Source organism: Mus caroli, unplaced genomic scaffold (assembly GCF_978045245.1).
Source record: "Mus caroli unplaced genomic scaffold, Mus_caroli_1 scaffold_15, whole genome shotgun sequence".
Classification (NCBI taxonomy): Eukaryota; Metazoa; Chordata; class Mammalia; order Rodentia; family Muridae; genus Mus; species Mus caroli.
In genome coordinates, this window is record NW_028227270.1 from 102394507 (window position 1) to 102420741 (window position 26235).

At 39.8% G+C, this 26235-nt stretch overlaps 1 protein-coding gene across 2 annotated transcripts in view; it reads right to left on the bottom strand.

The window, feature by feature from the left end:
* Window positions 1-26235, bottom strand: part of Vps41 (VPS41 subunit of HOPS complex) — a 161542-nt gene that overhangs the window by 105879 nt on the left and 29428 nt on the right. For both annotated transcript variants that reach the window (XM_021180045.1, XM_029468461.1), the window contains exon 4: window positions 25456-25533. In XM_021180045.1, coding sequence (XP_021035704.1) covers window positions 25456-25533 — 78 coding nt within the window. The remainder of the gene's footprint in view (window positions 1-25455; window positions 25534-26235) is intronic.

Genomic DNA, 26235 nt, shown 5'->3' on the forward strand with positions numbered 1-26235 from the left:
TCTTCTTTAAAAGATATCATCAAGAGTAAGGGCCTGGAGAGATGCCACAGTGGATAAACTGATTGTATGATGATCAAAGTTTAGATCCCAGAACCCACATAAAGGCTGTGAAGGCACACAGCAGCCCACCTGCAATTCCCCGTGCTTAAGAAAGCAGACAAGATTCTCCAGCAAGCTAGCTAAGCCAAACTAAACTTATCAATGGGCTACAGATTCAACTGAGAGACCCTGCCTGAATGAATACGGTGGAAAGAGATCAAAGAGGAATTATGTCAACCGGAAGCCTCCAAGTGTATGAGCACCTACACACATGCAAATATCTGCATAAACATGCATGTACATCACACCTACATACAAACTAGTATTACTAAGTTTTGTCTATGTTTTGCAAATTTTTTAAAAGTATTTAGTATGTTCTTACACAAAGATAAACATCTTTAAAACCTGGCTAAGTATGCCTGGCATGGTGGCGCACGCCTTTGATCCCAGCACTCGGGAAGCAGAGGCAGGCGGATTTCTGAGTTCCAGGCCAGCCTGGTCTACAAAGTGAGTTCAGAACAGCCAGGGCTACACAGAGAAACCCTGCCTCGAAAAACAAAACAAAAAACAAACAAACAAACAAAAAACCTGGCTAAGTAGAAAACTGATCAACACGCCGGAAAGTAAATCATCATTAGCTTTCATCAGTATCACCAGGGAAGAAACTACTGCCCACAGCTGATGTTGCTGATCACCAACACCATCCCCAGGCGCACGACAATCCTGTAGCATGTAAGGAACAACAAACAAAACAAGAGCTGCAAACATCAGTAAGTGGCTGCACCCAGCGCTAGCATCCATCATCATCCCTCTCATACGGGAACAAAGGCCTGGCATTCTTGTGCCAGTTCTGCCCACAAACTCAGGCCAAGCCCCAGAAGCAGAAGACTCTATTCCTTCAGAATGGGATAATCTTATCCCTTTTAAAGAGCAGAGAAGGGAAATGTCATATCTAAAGACATATTTTAGGTACACACTTCCAAAGACAGGATGCTGGAACAGACACAGAAAAAGAAGAGGGACCAAAGGAAAACAAGCCAGAGGAAAATGGACTCAGCTGTGCGAAATCTCCATTAGCTACAATTTTATTCCTAATGGAGACACATTTGGAATTCTGGACAATATAAGTGAGTTTGTTCAAAAATCAATAATGTCAAGCTGACACTATAGAACATACAAAAATGTTTCCTTAATGGAATAAAAAAAGAAGTCCAAGTAAACAGGAGGGGGCAAGGACCAGAATAAACCAAATCTAAGTCCACTACATATGGTGCCAAGTTCTTAAAGAAAAGGCAAAATTACTAACAAGTACACCTCATGGGACAATCAATTACCTAACATAAAATACTTGAAATGAATACACTTGGTATGGATTATGCCCATTCTTCAATTAGGAATAAATCCTTAGTCATTTCAAAAGCTGCTTTTAATGGTGTTCTTAGTGGCAACCGTGTCCCTAGACACTCCTCATCATCCCACCTTAAGCTATTCGTCCCCTAACAGTGAACCTAAGAAATCAATCTGCTAATGTATAATTTGTAAGGCTCCTTTGACTAACAAATGGATAATTGATCCCTTCACAAACACTGCATCCCCACGGCCACTGAGTGGAATGAATAGGAAAAGAAGACAGGCCTTCTTTCTCCTGCTCTCAGAGGCACCCAGCATCCTCATGGTTACCAGGGAAGTTCACTTCCCTTTAGTCACAGCCAGTGAGGAGCTCACACTTGAACTCTATGTGTAAAAAGCAAATGTCCCTACTTTCCTAGTTGGGAAAAGCTCACCTTACTGGTTGTTTTTACTGCTGATACATCCTGTAGATAAGATCTCTATGCAGACTTCACTAGCCCAGGAGAGCATGCCTGACTACATGTGCTCTCAAAATACACCCAACAAAAACTACAACATTTATTTTCTCACCAATTTACTTTAAAGCCATAAAGGCCCAACTTTATGATAAAGTTGCAAACCTCGGGTACCAACAGACTTCATCTCAAGCAGCAACGCCTTCTTTGTTCCAAGATGGGTAATACGTTTAACGGGGGGGGGGGGGGGGGGGGGGAATCTTGAAGTGAGAGATATTTTGTGACTATTTCCAGAAAAGATCCAAATACAGGCTCAGTATAAAAAGAAGAGAAAATGTAAAAGCTCCAGCTGTTTCTTGAGGAAATGCATACATTTTCTGTCACCCAGCCTCTTGTCCCAGAGTCACTCATGTGCACCTGGGCAGCTGGCTGCTGTCCCTGCCTCCAACGCGGGCTCCCCCCCTCCCAACCCCCAAGCAAGTCAGAGGATAAAATCTTCAGGACCTGTGGCTAGCTGGTTGACTCTGTTACAAAAACTCTTCCTGACCACTGTAGCTGGCTGGTTGCTTTGTAACAAATACCCTGCTGACCACCTTCTCTTCCCTCAGTAATGACAGGCACGTTTTATACTTAGAAACACAGCTGAACAAAAGAATAAAAAGCAAAAGGAACCTTTTGTTATTTGTGGTCCTACTGACAGAACAGACATGTTTACCAGCACACCAGGTCCATCTCCACCAAAAGGTTATGAAAACATGAACCCACTAAATACTGTTTGGGAGAAATTACTTAATGACATTTAGATCACGTGCATCTTCATTATGAAAAACAGGGGGAAAGCTGCAGATCCCAAATTAGCATTCATGACAAGTAAGAGAGAAGTTGAAAATATCCTATGGTTCTACTCTGCTTTTATAATATTAACTGATAGTGAATGATGAATGTTACAAATGTTACATTTAAGAGGATTTTTAAAGGTTTTCAACAACTTAAGGCATCATTCTTCCAAGGAATACAATGAGTGATGTTCCCTTCCATTCCTTAGGTTGGAAGGGAACTGCCACACACAAGAGGTCTGCGTGAATGTGGCCAGCAAGGCTGCTCATGGAAACATCTCCAGCACTGTCTTCACATTAAAGTCCAATGCCCTTCAGTGCACATGAGCCTCCAGCACCGGACTCTCTCCTGCACTGGCTTCTACTTACCTATCCCCTCACTTCCTTACTGCCATCTTAGTGAGCTTCCCAGGCTCCATCTGGGCTATATAGTATCTCACCAGCCTCTCAATGATCAGAACTCACCCTGTTCCAGCTCTGGCTTCATCAGAGTCCAGTGCTTACAAACCGCTCGACAGCTCTCAGTCAACATGCCACTTGAGAATGAGACCCTTCTAGATGCTCACTCCCTAAATGACCTCTGTCTATTTAGACAGCCCAGTCCAAAGTTCCCTCACATAGACCAAGACACTAAATCCTAACATCTCTATCACTTCATGGCAGTTTTAGCACTCTTGATTTTGAACTGTCCTTTTAAACTCAGCATCTTTGAATGCACCAAGCACAGCCTCCTTCTTTTCTCCCACCTAGAAAATCTCTGCCCTGAGTCAAAGCAAGATCACTTCATTGGGGTAAGTCTTTTTTAATACAAAGGAAACAAAGTAATACATTGCCCTTTGCCATTTTCATTATGTTTTCTTTTGGTTGAGACTCCTCCTGCACACACACACACACACACCAGCGCCTCCCTACTTGTATACTTCTACCCTGAATCCTCTCTCCTTTCCACTTCCATGTTACATGTATTCAGTTAATTTTTCCATTCCCCTTCCTTAAAACTTTTTTCTCCCTCTCAGGGACCCCACACTAACTCCTACATGATGATATACTGATGAAAATTAGAAACTAGGATTCAAATATTTAAAATGCAGTATTTATTTTTCTAATCTTGGGTTACTTCATTTGCTATTTTCCAGATATAGTCATTTTCCCAGAAACGAAAACCGTCCTTTCTTTTTGGCTGAAAAAAATTTCACAAGACACAGATCTCATCCTCATTATCACATTCCCATTACCTGCTCATCTCTTGAGAGACATCTATGTTAGTTCCATGTGCTCAGTGCTATGATAAAGTAGCAATAAACTCAGAGAGGTGTGTGTAGGTATCTCTGTGGGAAGACAGAGTATCCTTTGAGTTTTGCACAGTACTGATAGAGCTGGGCCATAGCTTTAAAGGCTCAATGAGCATCAGGTAGGAGAATCAGTCAGTCTGAAAACAACTAAATAACAGACAAAAGCCTTGTGAAACAGACAAACAACTAAATAACAGGCAAAAGCCTGTAAAACAGACAAACCTCTAAAGAAGATAGGGAAACAAGCAATCTGGTTACAATGTTCGTTTCCTAAATCTCTTTTTTAAAAGTTTTAGAGACTGGTCAAACCGCAAAAAAAAAAAAACTTTTGAATAGCTGACAAAACTGACAGTCACTATAGCCATCACATCCCCGTAATACTAACTCTACTTCATAGTTCAATAGGAATATGCACAAGAAATGTGCTGTGAGGTCTTCCTCTTTAACCTTGCGTTGGGAACCTGAAGACATAACAGCTTGTAACCCAAGCTGCGGTCCACAGATGGACAGAGGGGCTTTGTCACTAATGATTCCTTCCACACTGAGAAATACTTGAAAGCTCAGAAAGCAGCAAAACTATCCCAATGACATAAAAGTCAAATCACTCTATTATAATGTATTTTCCATTTTGAACAAACAGAAGAGGTAAGTGACAAAATATGGTAGGGCTGATGATGGTATGTTACATTTTAAATTTTCATTAAGTAGTGGAAACATTCCCTTCACTCCATTACCAAGCACTCATGGTCTACTATTAATTTATACTTTCAAAAGTTCACTCTTACTTACATAAGCAAAGCTAATTGGAACTGAAAAGTGCCTGAGAAATTATGGAGCAGGACAAACCTAGAACATGAATTCCTCCACCCTAACTGTGAATGGCAGCATGCCTCTCATGGAAGGTGAAGTCAGCTGCACTCCACCAAGATCTCAGGAACAGCACGCCATACTGAACTGTAGGCAATGTTCCTCCAGTGGCTTCTAGGCTTTATAGTTCACCATTACCATCCTCAGCCGTAAAAAATAAATGTCAATAATACAGAGAGGTTAAAATGCATAGAGTTCACTGTTTACATACAAACCTCCCAGCAGCCCTAAGTAGTTCTTCTTGTCAAGGTAAAAATGCTGCTTAATAGGAAACATCTGATGTGTGCTCTGCCTCCTTCGCATGCTGCTGTGTGTGATGTGTGCATGTGTGCTTGTCTTGGCCTGTGGAAGGTAGACACAAATACTGGATACCTGCCTCAATTAGTTCCTACCTTACTTGAGATAGGGCCTCTCACTGAACCCAGCCAGCAAACCAGAGGGTCCATCTGCACCACGTTCTTGCCAGAGCTGAGGTTACAAGCTCACACTGCTGTCCCCAGCTTTTCGACAGATACTGGCGTCAAAACTCTGTCCTCAAACTTGTACAGCACCTTTTGTGCCATCTTTGAATCTTTCTCATATTATTTTTAATTAGACATTTATATGTGACCAGCCTATTTTAACTACTTAAAAACCAAATCACCTGATTAGAAAATAATTGTCCACAACCTGAGCTTGAACAAATATCCTTGATATAACATGAAAAACCAAAAGTCACGTAAAAATGAAAGGAATGAAAAGAAGTTTGAACAGAAGTTTTCCTGCCTGAAAAGAATATAACTCTGCCCTTTTATGTCATCCGCTCACTGCTTGCTTGACTGCTTGATTGCTTGCTTGATTTTCAGGTTTTGTATCATAACAAGGACTCTACCACTGACTACATTACCAGCCCTCATTGCTATCTTAGCTAATTGTTGACCTTAAATTATCACCACGCATGAGAATGCTTAAAAGGTTTTTGCTGAGCACCAAAATATCCTAAGTACTGTTTCTTTAAGAATCTCCTCTCCTCAAGGCTCTTTAGCCACCTTCCCTATCCCTGTAAGGAAACATGACTAGATGTGGCTACTGTAACCTTGCAAGGCTAGAGGCTCCCTGGGCCTCTAAAACCTTAGGCTGCTGTCTCTATCCAGTATCCAAGACTAAGAGCTTGTGACCTTATCTGAAAAAAGCTCCAACTTTACAGCTGTGCACTGCCAGGACACTGCAACCTCTGCAGAGCTGGGGCACAGAGTGGCCTTTCTGCCTGCAGAAGACTTATTAGATGATGTTCTTCGTCTAAATCCTAACAACCTTTAAAAGAAAAGACCGGATCTGGAAGGGATTGGCCTCTAAGGAAGTCATGTACTGCTGATCCCTAGACCTGCCTGCCTCCTGTGAAATTGCATCTTTTGCTCATCATGCTGCAGCATTAACAGCAGCAGAAGGCTGGCTTGCACACAACACCAGACAGTAAGTAACCATACACTACACAGACTTCACCATTTGGGCACAGATTGCTTCAAGGAAAAGAATACAGTCTACAATGATAAAAGCGCATGGCCTTGTCCTTCTTAAACTAAGAAAATGTGGCATGCTGTTCAGCGTGAGATCCCCCTGCAGGTGCCCTCTGCTGCAGGTGCAGGAAGAGCAGGGCAGGACCTGGAGCTTATCTTCTCCAGCACCTACAGTCTCCACAGCCACATCCTACTGCTCTGAGACAATATTAAGTTTCCTAACAACTCAGATAAAGATCTTGGACAACCTGATTCTAGTCTCACCATGGTACCTTGAATGGTTGCCTGCAACACTACATCTAAGATAAGAAGGAGCACTAAATGGCCCTGCTACAGAAGTCAGGAGTGAGCCAGGAAGCAATATAAGGAACAAATAAAGCTTTTCTTCCTGGCATGAACTCTGTCAATAAAGAACTGCTGAGTCCATCCCATGTGTGTTCTTTTGTGACTGGGTTACCTCATTCAAGATGATATTTTCTAGTTCCATCCATTTGCCTAAGAAGTTCATGAAGTCATTGTTTTTAATAGCTGAATAGTACTACATTGTATAAAAAGTGGATATTAGCCCAAAAGCTCAGAATAGCCAAGATACAACTCACAGACCACGTGAAGCTCAAGAAGAAGGAAGACCAAAGTATGGATGCTTCAGTCCTTCTTAGAAGGCAGAACAAAATACTCATGGGAGGAAATATGGAGACAATGTGTAGAGCAGAGACTGAAGGAAAGGCCATTCAGAGACTGCCCCACCTGGGGATCCATCTCATATACAGCCACCAAACCCAGACACTACTGTGGATGCCAAGAAGTGCATGCTGACAGGAGCCTGATATAGCTGTCTCCTGAGAGGCTCTGCCAGTACCTGACAAATACAGAAGCAGATGTTCACAGCCAACCATTGGACTGAGCAGGGGCCGGCCCCAGTGGAGGACTTAGGGAAAGAAATTAAGGAGCTGAAGGGGTTTGCAACCCCACAGAAAGAACAACAATATCAACCAACCAGACCCCCACCTCTCCGAGCTCCCAGGGACTAAACCACCAACAAAAGAGTACACATGGAGGAACCCATGGCTCCAGCCACATATGTAGCAGAAGATGGCCTTGTTGGTCATCAATGGAAGGAGAGGCCCTTGGTCCTGTGAAGGCTTGATGCCCCAGTGTAGGGGAATGCCAGGGCAGGGAGGTAGAAGTGGGTGGGTGGGTGAGTATCCTCATAGAAGCAGGGAGAGGAGGAGGGGAGAGGGGGTTTTCAGAGGGGAAACCGGGAAAGGGGATAAGATTTGAAATATAAGTAAAGAAAATATCTAATAAAAACAAAGAATTGCTGAGAACAAGCCTGTGATCCTTATAACTTGAATGTCACTGTGAACAGATAATCATTTACTCTAAATATAAATTACTTGAGGGGCTGGTGAGATGGCTCAGTGGGTAAGAGCACCCGACTGCTCTTCCAAAGGTCCAGAGTTCAAATCCCAGCAACCACATGGTGGCTCACAACCATCCGTAACGAGATCTGGTGCCCTCTTCTGGAGTGTCTGAAGACAGCTACAGTGTGCTTATGTATAATAAATAAATCTTAAAAAAAAAAAATAAATAAAATAAATTACTTGAATAGTGACTTATAATGTGTAAAGTATTATAGAAATTGTTGTTTTAATTGAGCAAATATTTTCCTTGCTCATACACAAAACCACTAAAAATATAAAAGAAAGAATAACAAAAAAGGAAGGCTATCTTAGTTAGGGTTTTACTGCTGTAAACAGACACCATGACTAAGGCAACTCCTATAAAAGAAAACATTTGATGGGGTTGGCTTACAGGTTCAGAGGTTCAGTATGTTATCATCCAGCCAGGAAGCACAGCAGCATCTAGGCAGGCATGGCACTGGAGGAGCTGAGAGTTCTAACTTCATCCAAAGTTTCCCCAAGCAGTTGGGAGGAGGCTCTCAAGGCCCACCCCCACAGTGACACACTTCTTCTAACAAGGCCATACCTCCTCCCACAAAGCCACACCTCCTAACAGTGCCACTCCCTGGGCCAAGCATATTCACACTACCACAAAGGCTGTCACCAAGTAGTTGCAACAAGCTATGAAGGAAACAAACTTGTAATGATTTGATTTAACAAAACAGTAACTATTACTAAGTACCCTACAAGACATGAGCAGAATTTAAGGAAAAGAATAGACAAATCAGGTCTGCCTTTGAGGAGTCTGTGGAGCCCTAGCACTTTGGGCCTCTCTGCAATAATTTAACACATTACTTTCCAGATCAACTTCGATTAACTGAATCAGAGGGGAGATACACTATACTTACCTGTCATAATATTGCTGGAAAATTTGGACAATGTTTGAAACAAGGAACAAGAAGCAATTACTAAATGAATATCAAATACATATTCTTCTACCTGTAAAAATTAAGGGCAATATCACAGGGAAGATGGGACAAGCTTTCTATCCAGAGGTAGCAATAGCATGTGCTACAATAAAGAACACTGTGACAACCAACTGTAAGTCCTGCTCTACCCAAAAGGGCAGCTGTATTGCACTGGAATCTGGAGGCCACCTGTTTGCTTTTGGTGAAAAGGAGAACAAAAGCCCAGTGGCACTTTGAGAAGATTCCTTGGGCAGCTGTGAGAAGGATGGATTTGCAGAGACATAAGACAGGGAGATCAGTTGGGCTTTATTGCAATAACCCATGTGAGACTCAATAAAAGCTTGAACAAGGGTGGTGACAATTTGAGAAACTGGTAAAGGGGAGAACACGATAAAAGGATCATGGGGAGAATAGACAGAGAACAATGGAGCGATGGCAGGGATGATGCCAGAGACGAAAGCAAACACGGGGGTGGGGTGCAGAAAAAAACAGAGCCTTCTGAAGGGATGACTTACCAGTGGCCTAGGAAAGGCTATTCTTTGCATTTAGGCAAAGAGTGATTTTCTTTTTCTTCTTCTTCAGCAATTACATAAAAAAGAATGAAACATTGCCTGTAGACTCTCTACATTCCAGGCGGAAAGAGCATTCCCTGTCATATTAAAAGGTCTGCCCCTTTAGCAGGCCCCTTTTGACAGGAATGCTGCTAGCCTTAGGAGCCAGAATTCAGTGCAGACAGCATGGTGCTGCTCCTTCAACTCCAACAGTAACCTGTAGTGGCATCTTTTGTTTTTTGTTTTTTGGTTTTTTTTCGAGACAGGGTTTCTCTGTGTAGCCCTGGCTGTCCTGGAACTCACTCTGTAGACCAGGCTGGCCTCGAACTCAGAAATCTGCCTGCCTCTGCCTCCCAAGTGCTGGGATTAAAGGCGTGCGCCACCACTGCCCGGCTTCTGCAGTGGCATCATGTTGTGCACATACCACTCAATCCAGATGAACTGGGTTGTTTAAGTAAGACGTGTGAATAGAAATAATCAAAAACTAGTTTTAATTGTCCTCATGAGTATGGAGAAAGGTGGGCATAGTGTTGTGGAGTTTACCGTGTTACTATCGTAGTTAATCTACAGGGTGTGTAACACCATAACCAGGTACAAAGTTTTTCTCTTTTTCCCTCCAGAACCTCCAGCCAAGTCATGTTTTTTTCCTAAGAGTAAGACAACAGAAATGACTTGCTACCCTTCAGACTATACAAATATGAGAGTATAAAGAAGATATCACCGCTGTTTAAAATAAGGTCCTTAGAAGGCTACCCTTACGTTGACATGCTCTATGGACATGCTATATAAAGGCTCTAGAAGAACAAGCAAGTTCAAAGGCATGTTTGGCTACATAGAAAATTCAAAGCTGGTATGAGGTGCCTGAGACCCTGCCCCTCCCCAAACCCACACGAAAAGCCAATGCCTGAATTCCTGCCAGTGACATGCTTCACAACGACATGAGCCTCTCACGAGCCACAGACATTCCTATTTTTCCATTATACAAGTGAATGATACTATCACTGACAAAGGGAAAATCCATTAGCAGTAAGGATGTTCTCCTGTTTCTCATTTTTATTTTCAGCTCTGCAGCAGCAGCAGCAATGTTGAACACCAAACATTTGAGAGGTTAAAGCCCTTCTATTTGAGAGGTAGTTAAAAAAAAAAATCACTTACCTAAAAAAGACAAACAATATAGTTTACATAATTGAGACCAAATCATTAACCAAAGTAAATTTTACTTTTCCAATCCTTGATAAAGAAATGCCACCTCACAGTTCACAAATTCAGGCAAACCTCCCCACAAACAGCATTGCTATAATGCTCAGCACAAACACAGTCTTCCAGTGGGTCACAAACACAGTCTTCCAGTAGTGATTTCCCAAGTAGATTATGATCTCACAGAAAAGTGTCCAAGGGAGAGATATGCTAGAAACCAAGCTGTTCTACATTAGAAAGTAGACTCCCTCAGTCATGTCATCAGAATGTCCCGGACAGAGTTCACATATCTAATTACTAAGCTCTCTCTGCACCATATGGTAAAGGTGAGTTCCTCCCCAATACAGAAAGGACCTACTGGAGCAGCTGCTACAGCTGATGTCACAGTGTGTGTACTACAGAAAACTTTTTCCTTCTTCCTTCTTTTCTTCTCAATCTTGTATACAATATCACTATTAAAGCCAACTACACAAATAAATTTAAAAGAACATATATTCTTCAAGAAGTATAAAAATGCCTGCAGTTAAGTCACTCCTCACTTGACCCACCTTCTGACCTTAATCATTTATCCAGTCTTGCAAAACATGCTTCACATGAACAAGCTCACATGACCCCAAGTTGTACTGTAAATCTGAGGTATGACTGTGACATAATTTTAAAGATGAAAATAAGAATATGACTGCACACACACATGTGTTGGGAGGAATAGATTTATTTAACAGCCTTTGAACATGGAGCAAGGGTTGGAAGACAAGAGTCAGACCATCACTGGTCTATTTCTCGTGCTATTTCACCACCATCTAGCTTCAAGTACACACCCGCCACCTCCACAATCCTGCTGACCATCCTGCTGGAGACCCTGATTTGCTAGTGGTTCACTCAAAGTCATTTCAAAGCTACCTCTAGTTCTACATGCATTCTAAGGCACTAGGTTTCCAATAACATAGGACACACAAGGACAGGCATTAAAATGGAAAGTCTGCACACTTGGCTGTGTGGTCTTCTCTTAACCATAATTTCACTTTCCAATGTTTTAATTACCTATAGGCAGCTGTGTTCTAGAAATATTTGATAAAGGATTCTAGAAAAAATTAGAAGTACTAAACTGTCTGTGTTCTAAGTAGGATGACGAACACTTACTTGCTCTGCCCAACTCTGTTCCTCCCAGAAAATGAACCATCCTTTCGTCCATGTTTCAAGTCGACACTACCAACCCACTAGTAACCTGGTAGCTATCTTGGTTATCAATCAAATGGAACATGGTTATCAGCACAGGTCTTCCATTCGGGTAACCTCTTTTTACTTCACAACATCTCAAAAGCACGAGTAGTAATAGAGACAGTGCTACTTCAGTACACTTGCATAAACATTCTATTTTATAAGTGCTTATCTCCATAGCTAATCTGTAAATTAAACACAGCACAGTGAGCACCTACAGGAGAAAACATACTAAGTGGAGAATGCACAGGACTCAGTATTGCCCAAAGTTTCAAACATCTAGCTTAGGTATTGGAACAAATCCCAAGGGTAAGGGAAAATTACTATAATATTTTCCTGGCAAGACAGGAACTTTGTCCTCACACTAAGAGAAATAGAATTCTCCTCATGCCTGGGAACATTTCTCTTGAGAAAAAAAATGAAGACTTACTATAAAAAGCAAAAACTGAAAACTTTTAGGGAAAAATATAGAATAATCTTACAACTGTTGATGTTTTAACAATAGCAAATGTTTTTTTTCCCCTGTAACACACACACTCACTCACATGCACACAAATATGCACACCAGACTATAAATGTGAAGACTGATAAATATTTATTCCATTAAAAAATTATTAACGGAAATGGCCATAACTGAGAAATTTAAACAAAAGCCACATACTAGAAGATATCTGCCACTCTTTAAAAGATTTATGATTTTAATTTGTGTATGACTGTGTGTCAGCATGTGCAGGCCTGTGGAGGCCAGAAGAGGGTGCCAGATTCCCTGGACTGGAGATACAGGCAGTTGTGGAGTTTCCAATGTGAGTGCTACGAACCAAACTCATTTTCTCTGCAAGAGCAGCAAGTGCTCTTAACCACTAAACAGTCTCATATACATCTCATATTCATCTCATAATACAGGTAACATTTTTAAAGAGTAACATATATTGTTTTTTAAAAAACTGGCATACACTTAGCTTTTCTAAAACATAAAGAATCAAAATATCTAAGTCAATGAAACCAATAAAGAACATATTAAATTATCAAGACAATAGAAAAGTGGTCACACCCCGTATTTTAAGGTTGAAAGCCATTAAATTTAACTTCTAGTGATGACTCAGATTCTGAGTCATTACATGACCCACCCTCCTCAAGAGTTAATTTCTCACTCTTGTTAGTTTTGCCTGTAAACAAGAAATGTTTTAAGTGCAAAGCAATTTAGAACCTTACAAACATACTAACAAAATACATGAACTAACTACTCTCAAGTAAGAAGCCTAGAAAGTAACCAGAAAAATACAAACTTAGTCATCTTGAAACCTAAATCCATGAGATTCTTCATGAGAATCGCCAATGACAGCACCCAGAAGGAGTGACACAGCAGCAAACAATGCTGGTGGGTGTAACATGGCATGCCTCACTGTAGGGAAACAGAGCAACTTGGACCAGAACCTGGATGACATCTGGCATGGGCCCCTACCTTACAGACCTTGTTTAAAAGAAGCCCACCCACTGGATGATGATATTTATCAAACTTGAATTCTCAGGCTCAGCATCGTTTGATACATGTGCAGAGAATTAACAACTCCAAAGCAACAATGAATGGATCCACTTCCTTTCTGTGTAATTTTCTCTTTGCATGTGAGACACATAGATTTCTGTTACCAATCCCTCAAAAGCATCCTAATATATTAACTTTTAGACTATTTCACGAGGCACTTATTTCTCCTCTGAGATAAAATTGGCCAATCACTCACTGGTCTGCTTCCCTTCACTATAGACTTGTTGATATATTTTCTATAACTTTATAAATGTGACTATATAGCATGTGACTTTTTGAGTTTGGCTTCTTTCCCTTATCATGATAGAGCTGTGTGTGCCCATGTTGCACACATACATAAGCACTTCTTTCCTTATGATAGAGCTGTGTGTGCCCATGTTGCACACATAAGTACTTCTTTCCTTATGATAGAGCTGTGTGTGCCCATGTTGCACACATAAGTACTTCTTTCCTTTACACTGATGAGGCAGGACATTGGGTGGATGGGCTGCATTGTGTTTCTCTACAGACTGACAACAGAGGTTGTCTAAAGTTGCAGCATATTACCAAAAAGCTCACATGAATATTGATATATGCTTCTCTATGCAAACATGTTTTCACCGCCATGTCCAGAAAGTCTGACACATACAGTGGGTTTATATTTAATGTCCTAAAAACTTACCGACACCCTGTTATTTTTGCATCAGTGCTGGTGAGTTCCACATCTATCTGGAGATATAAACTGCAGCCAGAGCACATTCCCAGCAAACACAGGAGCTGGGATTGATCCTCAACATTACAAGAGGAGAGAGAACAGATGGTAGGGAAGCTGCAGTCCCTCCACATACCCTAACACTTAGCATGGCTCCTCTTTGTAATTGTAACCATTTTGATAGGTATTTTAATTATATGTGGTATTTCACTTTCCCTAGCTTTAGTATAGTATTTTTTTTCCTTTCAATGGAACAAAAATCTGAAGAGTTAAGATTAATAATGTTCCTAGAAGTTATGACACCTACTTATCAGCATGAAACAAGGAGTGGATAACCAAGTGCTAAGAAGTGCTATAAGACTCCACAGTATGGAGAAATGGAGGAAAACATGAATCAAGTTGTTATCTTTCCTAATTAATATATAATTCAAAGAAAAGATAATTTGGAATTAAGACCAAATAATCCCCCCCCCAAAAAAGAAGCTACAAAACAAAATCTATTCTATCGGAAAAACAGATTAAGGAAGTATATATAATTTTGAGTACATATATACAAGTACTGTGTCAGGGTTCCCAGATATTAAAAAGTCTATTTTACATAAAACGTACTCAAGATAAATGCTGTTTAAAATCTAAGCAGACCTTATCCACACAGTAAGACCCTGTCTTCTTGTTCATGACCTGAAATTTACACATTGGAAAGCAGGCTTTGTATGTATTGGAGTGATCAGAACCCTAACCATAACCCTAACGCTAACACTAGCCCTAAGCGATTGTTGGCCCAAATGTGCCAGGTTTCACTTACACCCCTAAATACATCAACCTTCATTTTGCAAAGACAGTCTTTGAAAACACAGCACTTTCATCTTGATATATAAACCTGTCAACCAAATCTACATTACTACCTTTCATGCCTACCGTTTTCTGTCCATTCTCCTGTCCTCAAGCTCCTGGAGCATGCACAAATATTTATATAAAAAGACTGCTCCTCCACCTTGTGATACCATTTCATAGACGGAGCCATCACCCTGTCTAGTCCAACCGTGACAACAATGTGACACTCGGCCATCCAAAGCTCCAAACTCCCAATTCCGGCCTCCATGTGTTCTCAGTCTTCTCTTGCAAATCTGATCACTGCCTGTCTCTGTCTCTGTCTCTCTCCCTCCCTCCTTCCCTTCCTCCCCTCCCCCTCCCTCCCCCCTCCTGCTTCTCTTAAAAATAAATGACTGAACCTCAAAGAAAGAAGCAGCCAGAGGATATTCTCCCTGTGGAGGGAAATAATCTGCAGGTTTCAGCCAGCTAAGCTCCAGGCTACTACCCATCTCACATCACACTCATGTTGTAGGAAATTAATATTGCTTCAACTTCGATTTTAAAACAGGGAAAGTCCTAGTGTATTTTCTTCTGTGAAGAACTATTAAAATATAGTTGCTGAAGAGATAACTTCCCAAACACACTTACCACAAAAGGGCCAGATATTCCAGCATCCTTCACTCTACACTGACTCTAAGTTAGGCAAGCAGCCTTAATGCTGAATAAGTTTTCTTACTTAGATGCAGGGATGCCACAAGTTATCAAGGTACCTATGCTTAATCCACAACTTGAGATTATATTTAATGCAGAAAATTGGAAATGTGAGTTTCCTCACCATCGTTTATCAAAAGTTAGAATGTTTCCCACTTAAGTAATTCGCAATTCATTGGATACATCTCTTATCACTGAAAACACTATGCTCAAATATAGAAAACAGGTTCTTTAAGCGCATGAGAGTCTGAGACCTGTCAATCAGTCTTACATAAGAATTATAGGTACTGGCATATTTGGGCCAACAAAGTACCATTTTGATCATATCAATAAATACAAAGCCTGCTTCCTAATTAATGATGCCACCGCTAAAATAGCACACTACAGACAGTATGTGTTCAGGACAGACCCCAGGCACCAGCAGACCTGCAGTCTAAAGCATGGCTATTTGCTTGAGGAAGCTAGATGAGATTCTTAGACCTGATTTTCAAGATTCTTCCAATGAATAATCACCCTTAATACCACAGTGGCCACATGATGAACAAGCAAAAAAATACCCGGAGAACCATAAATGTATGTATACATATTAATTCTGATATGAGAAGAAAGAAAGAAAACTCTGATTCCCTGAAAACTGTCCTGATACATGGCATTTTTTTCAGATTTGAACTAATGTCTTATGAAATATTATGAGAGGGGCTGACAGGGAACATCATAATTGTACCATTATAGGGTGTTCTTACTACGCTAGCTGCTCAGTCTGACTTTACAGGACAGCTGCAGTCTATGCCAGGCACCACTGAAATACTATCACATAGCACATATCTATATTAGTTTAGAGAACTTTTATTTTCTTCCTCACAGCTATCAAAGTAAGTACACCAATGAATAGAAAAACAATTTGCACAAAAAATGCAAATGCTTGTACTAAATATAACTCAGAGAAAACAATTGCTATGTAAACAAAGATTTTTATATGAGTATTAAAAATGCAAGTTAAGAAGCTTGAAAGAACAAAACTTTCAGGGCTGTGTTGGCAAAGAGAGAATGAAGAGATGACAGTGTTTCCTTTGCTGAAACACACAAAGAAAGATAAGTGATCTTCCAAACATTTTTCCACTAATGGGAAAGAAAGAAGAACTCATCTAGATTAGAGATGACTCTATGCCAAAGAAGACCATCCAATGTCAAAAGTGCAGGGCCAATGATGCCCAAGTATCAAGGTCCCGAAACAAACATGAAATTATTCACAGAGGGAACCAATAACAAACACATCCTTTGAAATTTAGAGATGACACCTAACACCACCTAGACGAGTAAGGAGACGGACACAGCAAATGGCAAGGACACAAGATCAAAGCATCATAAGTCCATTAACTCCTGTACTCCTTACTTAGCACCTTTGATGCTTTCCATGGTCAATTGCGCTCTCTCTCTCTTCTCTTTCTCTCTCCCCCTCTCTCCCCCTTCCCCCTCCTCTTCCCTTTCTCTCTCTCTCCTTCTCTCCCCATGGCAACTCCCTTGGCCTCAATCCTCGGGACCAGTGAGTTCGCCCTAATTTAAAAAAAGAAAAAAAGTCTGAATTACTATAGCAACAAAAAAGACCTGTGAAAATATTAAGACTGTGATAAGTAGCCCTAAAAACCTATACACAGAAGCAACACAGGTGGGGTATATGTGCTTGTGTGTATGTGTGCGTGTGCCTGTGTGTATAACAATAAATAAGGGAAAAGAGGCTTGGAATTTGAGAGGGAGTGTGGGGTGCAATCAAGAGGAGGAAGGGGAAATGATTTAAATATAATAATCATACATGAAATTCTCAAAAAACATTATTTTAACTAAGGTCCTAGTTTGTTTCTTTTGTTGTGATAAAACACTGACCAAAACCAGTGCAAGGAAGGAAAGTATTTATTTTATTTTGTACTTCCACACCACAGTCGATCATTGAGAAGAAACTGCAGCAGAAACTCAAGGAAGGAACTGAAGCCAAAGCCACAGAAGATACCACTTACAGGGCTCTTCCAATGACTTGCTTAGTTTGTTTCCTTTATAAGAACCACCTGCTGGGGGGAGGAATCATACCATCCCATCCACGGTGAGGTAGGCCCTCCACATCATCATTAATCAAGAAAAAGCCTCCACAGACTTGCCTACAGGCCAGTCTGATGGAGGTAACTCTTCAATGGAAACACCCTCTTACCAGATATGTATAGGTTTCTGTAAAGTTGATTTTAAAAAAAATCTGCAAAATTAATTGCCAGAGGAATTAATTTCAAAAGCAAGGTTGAAAGTCCATATCTCATACCAGTCATCTAGATGGACCTTAGGAAAATACTATGGTTAGGGCAACTCATAGAGCAGATTTCTCAGTTCTGGGGCAGGGGACCTCTTTGCTCTCATCCACAGCCTTAACAAAAGCTAATCACTTCCCATAGGTCTCATTCCCAAACCTCATTACAGTGGAGGTTACGGCTTCAAAATAAGGAAACAAAATTCTTTCTATAGCAGATTACAAAAGAAAACAATTCTAATCATAAATACAGTGAGAAACCTATGGCTGAATGATACACAGGCAAGTAAGAGCTGACTCCCAGATGTCTTTTGAAAGGTTACACAATGACAACTAGCTTCACAAGTGTGAACCAAACATGGTACTGTCAGCCAGGATATGTTTACTCAGCACCAGACAACCCAGAGGAAGAGTGGGAGTAAGAGGGAGAAGTACAGCAGACTTGACCTCTGCTCTTCAGGACCTTACATAGGAACAAAGAGCTGTAACTGGCAAGATGAAGGCCCATTCTGCAAAGATAACAATAACAGTGTCATGTGTGTGTGCAGAGGAAGGAAAAGCCCTGGAGCCTGGGGCATGGCCAGGAACGCACTTGTACAATCTGAAATCTCACTGCTTCTCCATACTCCTCATTTTGATCACATGGCATCTTCTGAGTTTCGTATGTGCATACTTGTTCCTAAGATTTTCACCACACCCTTTGGGACTAGAATGCCTTTCTTCTATTAATTTTTGTTCTCTGTGAGTCCTTTTCCTAGATTGCTGTGTGGGTAGGCCAAGAACTGGTTGTGTTCATTCATTTGTTCATTGGCCATATTGACACAAGCTAGAATTATCTGGGAAGAAGGACTGTAACTGAGAAAATGCCTCTAGCAGATTACCTGTAGGAAGGTCTGTAGCATGTTTCCTTGATTAATGATGGCTGTTAGAAGGCCTAGCACACTGGGTCAATGCCACCACTGGACAGGTATTTCTAGGGCTGGAGGGGGACAAGGGAAGATAAGAAAGCAAGCTGAGCAACCCATGAGGAACAAAGCCAGCAAGCAGCTGAGCTGACCAAGGATCCAGTTTAACTCCATGTTGTTCTCAGCTTCAATTCCTCCACTCAAGTTCCTGCCTTGAGTTCCTGCCTTGACTTCCCCGATGATCAGCTGTAACCTATAAGGCAAGTAAATCTTTTCTTCACAAAGTTGCTTTTGATCATGATCTTTATCACAGCAACTGGAAGCAAACTGTGATAGTGGAACAGCTGAGTCACATCAGAGACCTATTTTTAGTTTCTTGAGAATATTTTACAATGACTTCCAGAGAACCTATAAGAGTGTGCAATCTGACCAACAGTGGAAGGGATCCCCTTTCCCCACATCCTTACCAGCAAATGCTTTTCAGCTGGGTAAGAGGATATTTCAAATAATATTAAATAATTCAAATAATTGCAAATTTTCATTTATGTCTCCCTAATTTTCTAATGGTGTTGAATTGAGACACTTTTTAAAGCCACATTTATTTTTCATTTTGAAGAATACAACCTGTTCAGGTTCATAGCCTATTTGTAATTTGTTTCTGGATTCTTTGTTTTTGGAGTTCTTTACAAACTGACCCTCTACATAGTCCTAGCTGGCTAAGGCTTTTCTCCCACTCTATAGGCTTCCTGTTCACTTGATTGTTTCCCTTGGGATCTAGGGATTTTAGTGTTAATGAGGTCTCACTTCATCAATTGTTGATTTTAATTCCTGAGCAAACGGATTCCTATTCATCAAGTCCTTTCTTGCACTGTTTCTTAGAGTGCACTGCCTGTTTGCCTCTAGCAGTGTTAATGTTTCAGGAGTTATACTAGTTATGTCTTTAACTAATCTTTGTAACCTAAACAAGACCTTAAGAGTAACAGATAATACCAGCTGACACACCAATGAGCATTGATGAAGTCTCACAACGTTCCATCCCTAAGTGAGGAACTGTAGGAAGTCAGTGACTCCTGAGATGGGGAGAATCAATGTTCCCCAGCAAATGGTAGGAGGGTTTGTTATTATTTTGGTTTGTTTTTGGTTTTTGTTTGCTTGTTTTTTGATGGTAGTGAGAGGACTTATGAATCATATAATTCTTCTATGAGTTTTCTTGTAAGTTTTCGCTTTCTGAGTCTTATGAACTTCTTCCTCCATCCTAGAGTGATTGTTTGAATTCAGAGATAGTAACTAGCTCTACAATCTCTCCCTATCAGGGTCAAGAATGCAGAATAAGAGAGTTACATAAACTCAAAGGAAAGTTCCTGTTCCTCCAGCTCTCAGAATATTTCTGTCCCATCTTCTACAATGATCCTTGGGACTCAGGTGTAGGAGTTCTCTGTTGTATGTATCACTTGTAACTGGGAGTCACAATTTATCTCTCTATCAATTGGGGTTTTCTGTAAATGTGTCTGTTGCAAAGAGAAATTTTCTAGAAGACAAGTGAGAATTAAACTTAACTGTGAGTATAATGACAAATATTTTAGCATGTAGTTACAAATTAGACCGGTTTAATAAACCGGTAGTTGAAGGTTTTTGTCCAAAATCTATGACTTTATTAGCCCTTAGAATTTGGACAGGTTTCCAGTACCAAGAATAATTCTCCTCTTCTTGGATATCATATAAGTCCAATTAGAGAGATGGTTATTGCCACAGTATGCATGCACTGCGGTACCCCTGGGGCCATCATGTCATACTGCTTGCTGTTGTGCTTCATAGGTGTTGTAGCTGGAAAGGACTATTGGCTGCTTCCTTCCTTTGAAGCTTGGATGGTACCTTCTGGTACCATAAAATATAATTCTCAGTGGGAAGTCTTTCAGGACAGTTCCAGCTTGGGGACTTTTGAGATTCTTGACTGAAAATCATGGGTGTCTTCAGGAACAGGGACTTATCTTCTACCTCGGGGGAACAACCAAGGGCAATCGCAATAGGCTATAATCTTTTGAGAGCCTCTTGAACAACCCTGACTAAAAACTTATATGATGACTTTTCATGCTTGGTATTGTGGTTGTTTGAAGTTCTACAGCTCTTGGACATCCATAAAGTCTAGCCAGCATGGTTGCCCAAACATGACCTAAACAAGGATGACACCAATAGACATGATAATGTAGAGAGGAAACACTCATGAGGCTCAACCCTAGACAAAGAACTACAGGCAACTAAGAAAGAAGAGAATGGGAGAAGAGCACATCAATTATCTATCCAATATGAAATGGAAAGCATGTACATACAAATAACATTCTTATGGACTGAATAGATTATATAATGTATTTAGGAATGCATATATTATACATACATATACATATATGTGTATATGAGTATATATTTGTGTGTATATATAATGTGTATTATATACATAGACACATACGATACAACAATTTAAGAAAAAAGAAGCTATGAATTTGAAAGAGAGGGGAATGGAGTAAATGAAAAGGTGGTTTGAGAGAGAAAAATGAAAGGATGAAATTATATAATTATATTAAAAATAGCTTTTTTGATTAAAAAGGCACTTTATTAACACTTATACATTGTCTAAAATGTAGGGTTTCACTGTGACATGCCTGTCATGTATTCTGCACACAATCAACCCCACTGTCCCTGTCTTGTCACTCTACCCTTCCCCACTGGTGACTTTCTTGTTCCCAAATAGACCCTCAGGCTGGCCTCGAACTCAGAAATCCTCCTGCCTCTGCCTCCCGAGTGCTGGGATTAAAGGCATGCGCCACCACGCCCGGCTCTAATATGTATTTTCTGAGTTTCACTTACTTCACTTACTATAATGATTTCCATGCATTTTCCTGCAAATAAAAATATTTTCAACAGCCTGGTCTACAAAGTGAGTTCCAGGACAGCCAGAGCTATACAGAGAAACCCTGTCTCAAACAAACAAACAAACAAACAAACAAACAAACAAAAAATTGTTCAAACTAGTTAATCTTTGAAGCTGGGTTTTTATTAGTGCACATGACATGAACAGTTCCAAAGTTTGGCAACTGCAGACCAGAACCTATTAATTCAACTCGAAATAAAAAGCAACTAGAAATACCAACAGATAACTGCCTGGAATGGAAGGAAAGTTCTAAACTCATTAAAAACTGCCAGTCTTAACAAACAAGGAGCTTCAAGCCCTTGTTTAGTCTTAGTCCTTCTCTACAGCAATCATGGCTGTCTCTAGCATCTCCTCCCATGATACCGCCAGGAAAACCTTGTCACTTTCTGTTTTTAGTAAAGAAAAGAAAAACACAAAAATTTGGTAAACATAAGTCCAGTTTGACTAATGAAATCTTTCCAGTTTCACTAACAGTTAAAAACAAAAACAAAAACAAAAAAATGCTTACTAATGTGCCACTACAATGCTCTAAAATATTCAACAAAGAAATGACACAACTATGTGATCAATGTTTAAATAGTACTCGGGAGGGAAATTTTAAATGAATATGTTAGAGGACAATGAGGGTCATTAAAGAGAAAGCACAATGGTGTTTTATGATCATACATTCCAACCAAGGGTTCAAAAGTAACACTAATGATCTGGCTTCATTGGCCATTATATGCATGTATGCAATCTGTTCCTTTTTGTTGTTAAGGACACAGCAGAATGTACGTATCCATTTCTATATCAGTGGGCATCTGGGTTGCTTCCATGTGGAGACTATCATGAATTAGGCCATTGCTGGCCTACAGCTTTATGGTCCTATGTACCACATGCATTTTTCTTGGAAATGAACTTCTTCAAAGCGGGACTGCTGGGTTATCAGGCAGCCTGGCTCAGCTTTAGTAGACTCCACCAAGAACATTATTCTTCTTGAGCTATTAATGGCAGAAGTAACATTACTTTTTTAAAATACAGAATGAGTTGTTGAGTTTTCTTCTTTTATATTACATTGGTAAAAGGAAGTTAGACAGCTTCTGGCATAATGGCGCTTCCCAGCTCTAATAGCTGAGTCACCTAGACATATTTTTTTAAAGTGATTCTTCCCCACTTCCATCCCCTGTCAAACCAAGCTTTTGATCAACAAAACCAGGAGTACTTCTTCATGATTCCTCTCTTGGAATCAAAAATACCAATGTAATGAATAGGTTATAAATGCACTTCTTGAGGAAAGTAAAAAGATTACATAAGTATCGTGAATTATTATTTTGTCTGATCTTAACTTGTTTATATTATTTTTTACCTACAGGTAAAAACCAAGCCAAAGATATGCATTAATTTCTTTAAAATTTCTGTTTTCCTCTTATTAACTTCCTAATGGAAAGAAAGGTTCTAGATTAACTATGGCAACGATGGCCAGGGGCAGGACTGACACCTACAACCACTCAGGAGAAGCTAGAGCCCTCTGAGTCCCCGACCTTTCTAGGATACAAATAAATACAGGGGATGGGGGAGGGGAGGCTAAGGATGAGACTTTGTCTCAAAAAAACAACACAGAACAATGTAAAAATTGGCAACTATCACATCTGAAGAAATTCGAGTGCTAACAATGGTTTCAAAATCAAAAGGCAACCTTTTAAAGAGGCACACTGAGCACTACAAGTCAGCCACCTCAAGACCAAAGGAAAAGGAAATAAAAACTTCATGACAGACATGAAACTGATATTAGGACTTCTTCCAAAAGATAATGACCATCTGCAATTTGATATTAAAAAGTCTAATCTGACAAGAACCATCAGGAAGCCATGCCCTTAAACAACTAACTTTTTCAGGGTAGATTATCAAACTTCTTGAAGACAGTAAACAAATGATTTAAAATATCATCAAATTATCTTCTTTATCTTCCAAAGAAAGGAAACAACAAAAATGAACAAACAAAACAAAAACCACTGCAGACACTTAGTTTTCAAAGATGTCAGACAGGGCCAAAAAACTAAAAGTGCAGACAATCTTACAGATGAGATAATTAATAACCTGAAAATGATGGATGGAAGACATAGCTAACATGCCATTGAAAGACGGAACTATAGTACTCCCTGAGGACCCAGCAATACCACTCCTGGGCATATACTCAGAAGATGCTCCAACATGTAATATGGACACATGCTCCACTATGTTCATCATAGCCTTATTTATAATAGCCAGAAGCTGGAAAGAACCCAGATGTCCCTCAACAGAGGAATGGATACAGAAAATATGGTACATTTACACAATGGAGTACTACTCAGCTATTAAAACAATGAATTCATGAAATTCATAGGCAAATGGGTGGAACTAGAAAATATCATCCTGAGTGAGGTAAGCCAATCACAAAAGAACACACATGGTATGCACTCACTGACAAGTGGATATTAGCTCAAAAGCTCATAATACCCAGGATACAATTCACAAACCACATGAAATTCACGAAGAAGGAAGAACAAAGTGTGGATGTATAGCCAGTGTCTGAAGTATTAGAAGAGGAAGGGTAGAAGTACATTCCCCTCATCAAAAAACAACAATTAAGAGAAAAGCAAACAAACAAGCCAACCCTACAGTTGTCCTGATGGAGCAGTACAGTAAGAGCACATATTCTCTTTTTGGGCCCTCATTCCTTTCCCTCTTCTGTATCACATGTTGGGTAAACTGCAGTATCCTGTATTAGGTCTTGCAACAAAAGCTGAAGAGTTTTGTTGGTGCTGTGTTTAATACAAGCCATGCCTCCCACCCCACCCCACCCCATTAGAGGAACAGCTTTTGCAGAGCACCTGGGCTCAGTTCCCAGAAGTGCATGATAGCCAACAATACTCTATAACTCTCGTTCCGGCATATTTAAACCCCTCCTCTGACTTCTTTATGCACCAGAGACACTGGTGGTAGACAAATATGCATGCAGTCAAGATACTCAAACACAAAAATAAAATAAATAAATCTTAAAACTTAATAGTGCTCCCAAAATGATCATCTTTTTACCCAACATTTTCATAGTCAAACAAAAAACAAAAGTTACCATTGCCTTTAAGGTATTGATTAAACATTTAAAAAAAAAAATCAAACTTCAAATGTAACATTTCTTTTATCCTTGATACCAAAAGTCCCAATCAAGTAAGCCTAAAAGCATTCACATGAACTATTTTCACTGTGTACACTAGAAGAGAGAAAGCGACCCACCAACACTGCCAGTAAAGCTGCAATCACATCAGGCACACGAAGGAGCCCACAACTCCTGAGAGAGAGCATGGATATCCATTCTCTAATAAAAACAGCTTCTTCCCGTGTTAGTCACAATTCATCTAGAACAGAGATTCTCCACATGTGGTTCGTTTATCAGATATCCTGAGTATCAGATATTTGCATTAATATTCATAACAGTAGCAACAGTACAGTTATGAAACAGTGAAGAAAATAATTATATGGTTGGGAATCACTACAACATGAGTAATTGTTTTAATGGGTCACAGCATTAGCCAGGTTGAAAACCACTGACCTAGACATTCTATACTGCCCATTAAAAGTATATACAATACATATAATATTTTAATTCAAAGTCAAACTAGAATGACTATAATGAACCAAACATTGCAACTATATAAATTTATACAAATAAAATATACATATACACACATCAGTCAAATATATGTATACTTGTATCTACAGAGTTCTTTCTCTAATTCAACTTCAAAACATTTAGAATACACTACAAGTTTTAGACTTATACTCTTAGCACTCAAATTTAATTAATATCTTCTTCTTATCTGACTGTTAAAAATCACAATTTTAGCATGGCAATTAATGTGTACATTATTTTATACCATATACTTACTACATCAAACTTCTGAGTGATGTTTCCCTGGACATCAAGTAAATAAACCTTGCCATAATGTGTTCCCAGTGCCAAAAACTGTAAGAAAAATGGAGATGTCAATTAATAAATATACTGTGTATTAGCATGCAGTTAATAGAAGCCTTTCAAAGTGAAAACACTTAGTGCATAAATATCTGAAATATCTTGGAAGATACACATTCCCTAGAAAAGGCATGACTCCAGCCTGGGGAAAATGACAGAACCAGGCCTATTTTCCCGTGATAGTGCATCCCAGCTGTCAAAATGACTCATGAGGACCCTCATCTACTGACAACTAATGGTGTGGATGTGCTCAGTACACAATGCCTGATGGACTGAGGCAGTAAATTAAAAATGGAGCAGTACAAAGCTCAACATTGCTACAGTCAAACCCAAAGTCAGAGGAAATGATTAAGAAACTACCTAATTTAAGGGAAATGTGAAAATCTGGGCATCATTTCAGGCCAATGAGGGAGGGAAAAATGCTTAAAAACAAGAAAATATTGTTTCTGAATGGAAAATTCCATGCCATATTGAGGGATGAAAAAATCCTCAGATGTACTTATATCATCAGCTTTAGAATATCTCTATAAATGGTTCCGCATAACCCTGAGCATAAATGTTTATATTCCAATGCAAAAATAATCCCTTCCTGTCACTTAGTGACTGCTGGGCTACATATTCATTTTATGATATCAGACTAGTTCATGCATCCCACTGTTTCTTTATTCCTCTGAACTGATCCTAAACAAGTCAGAA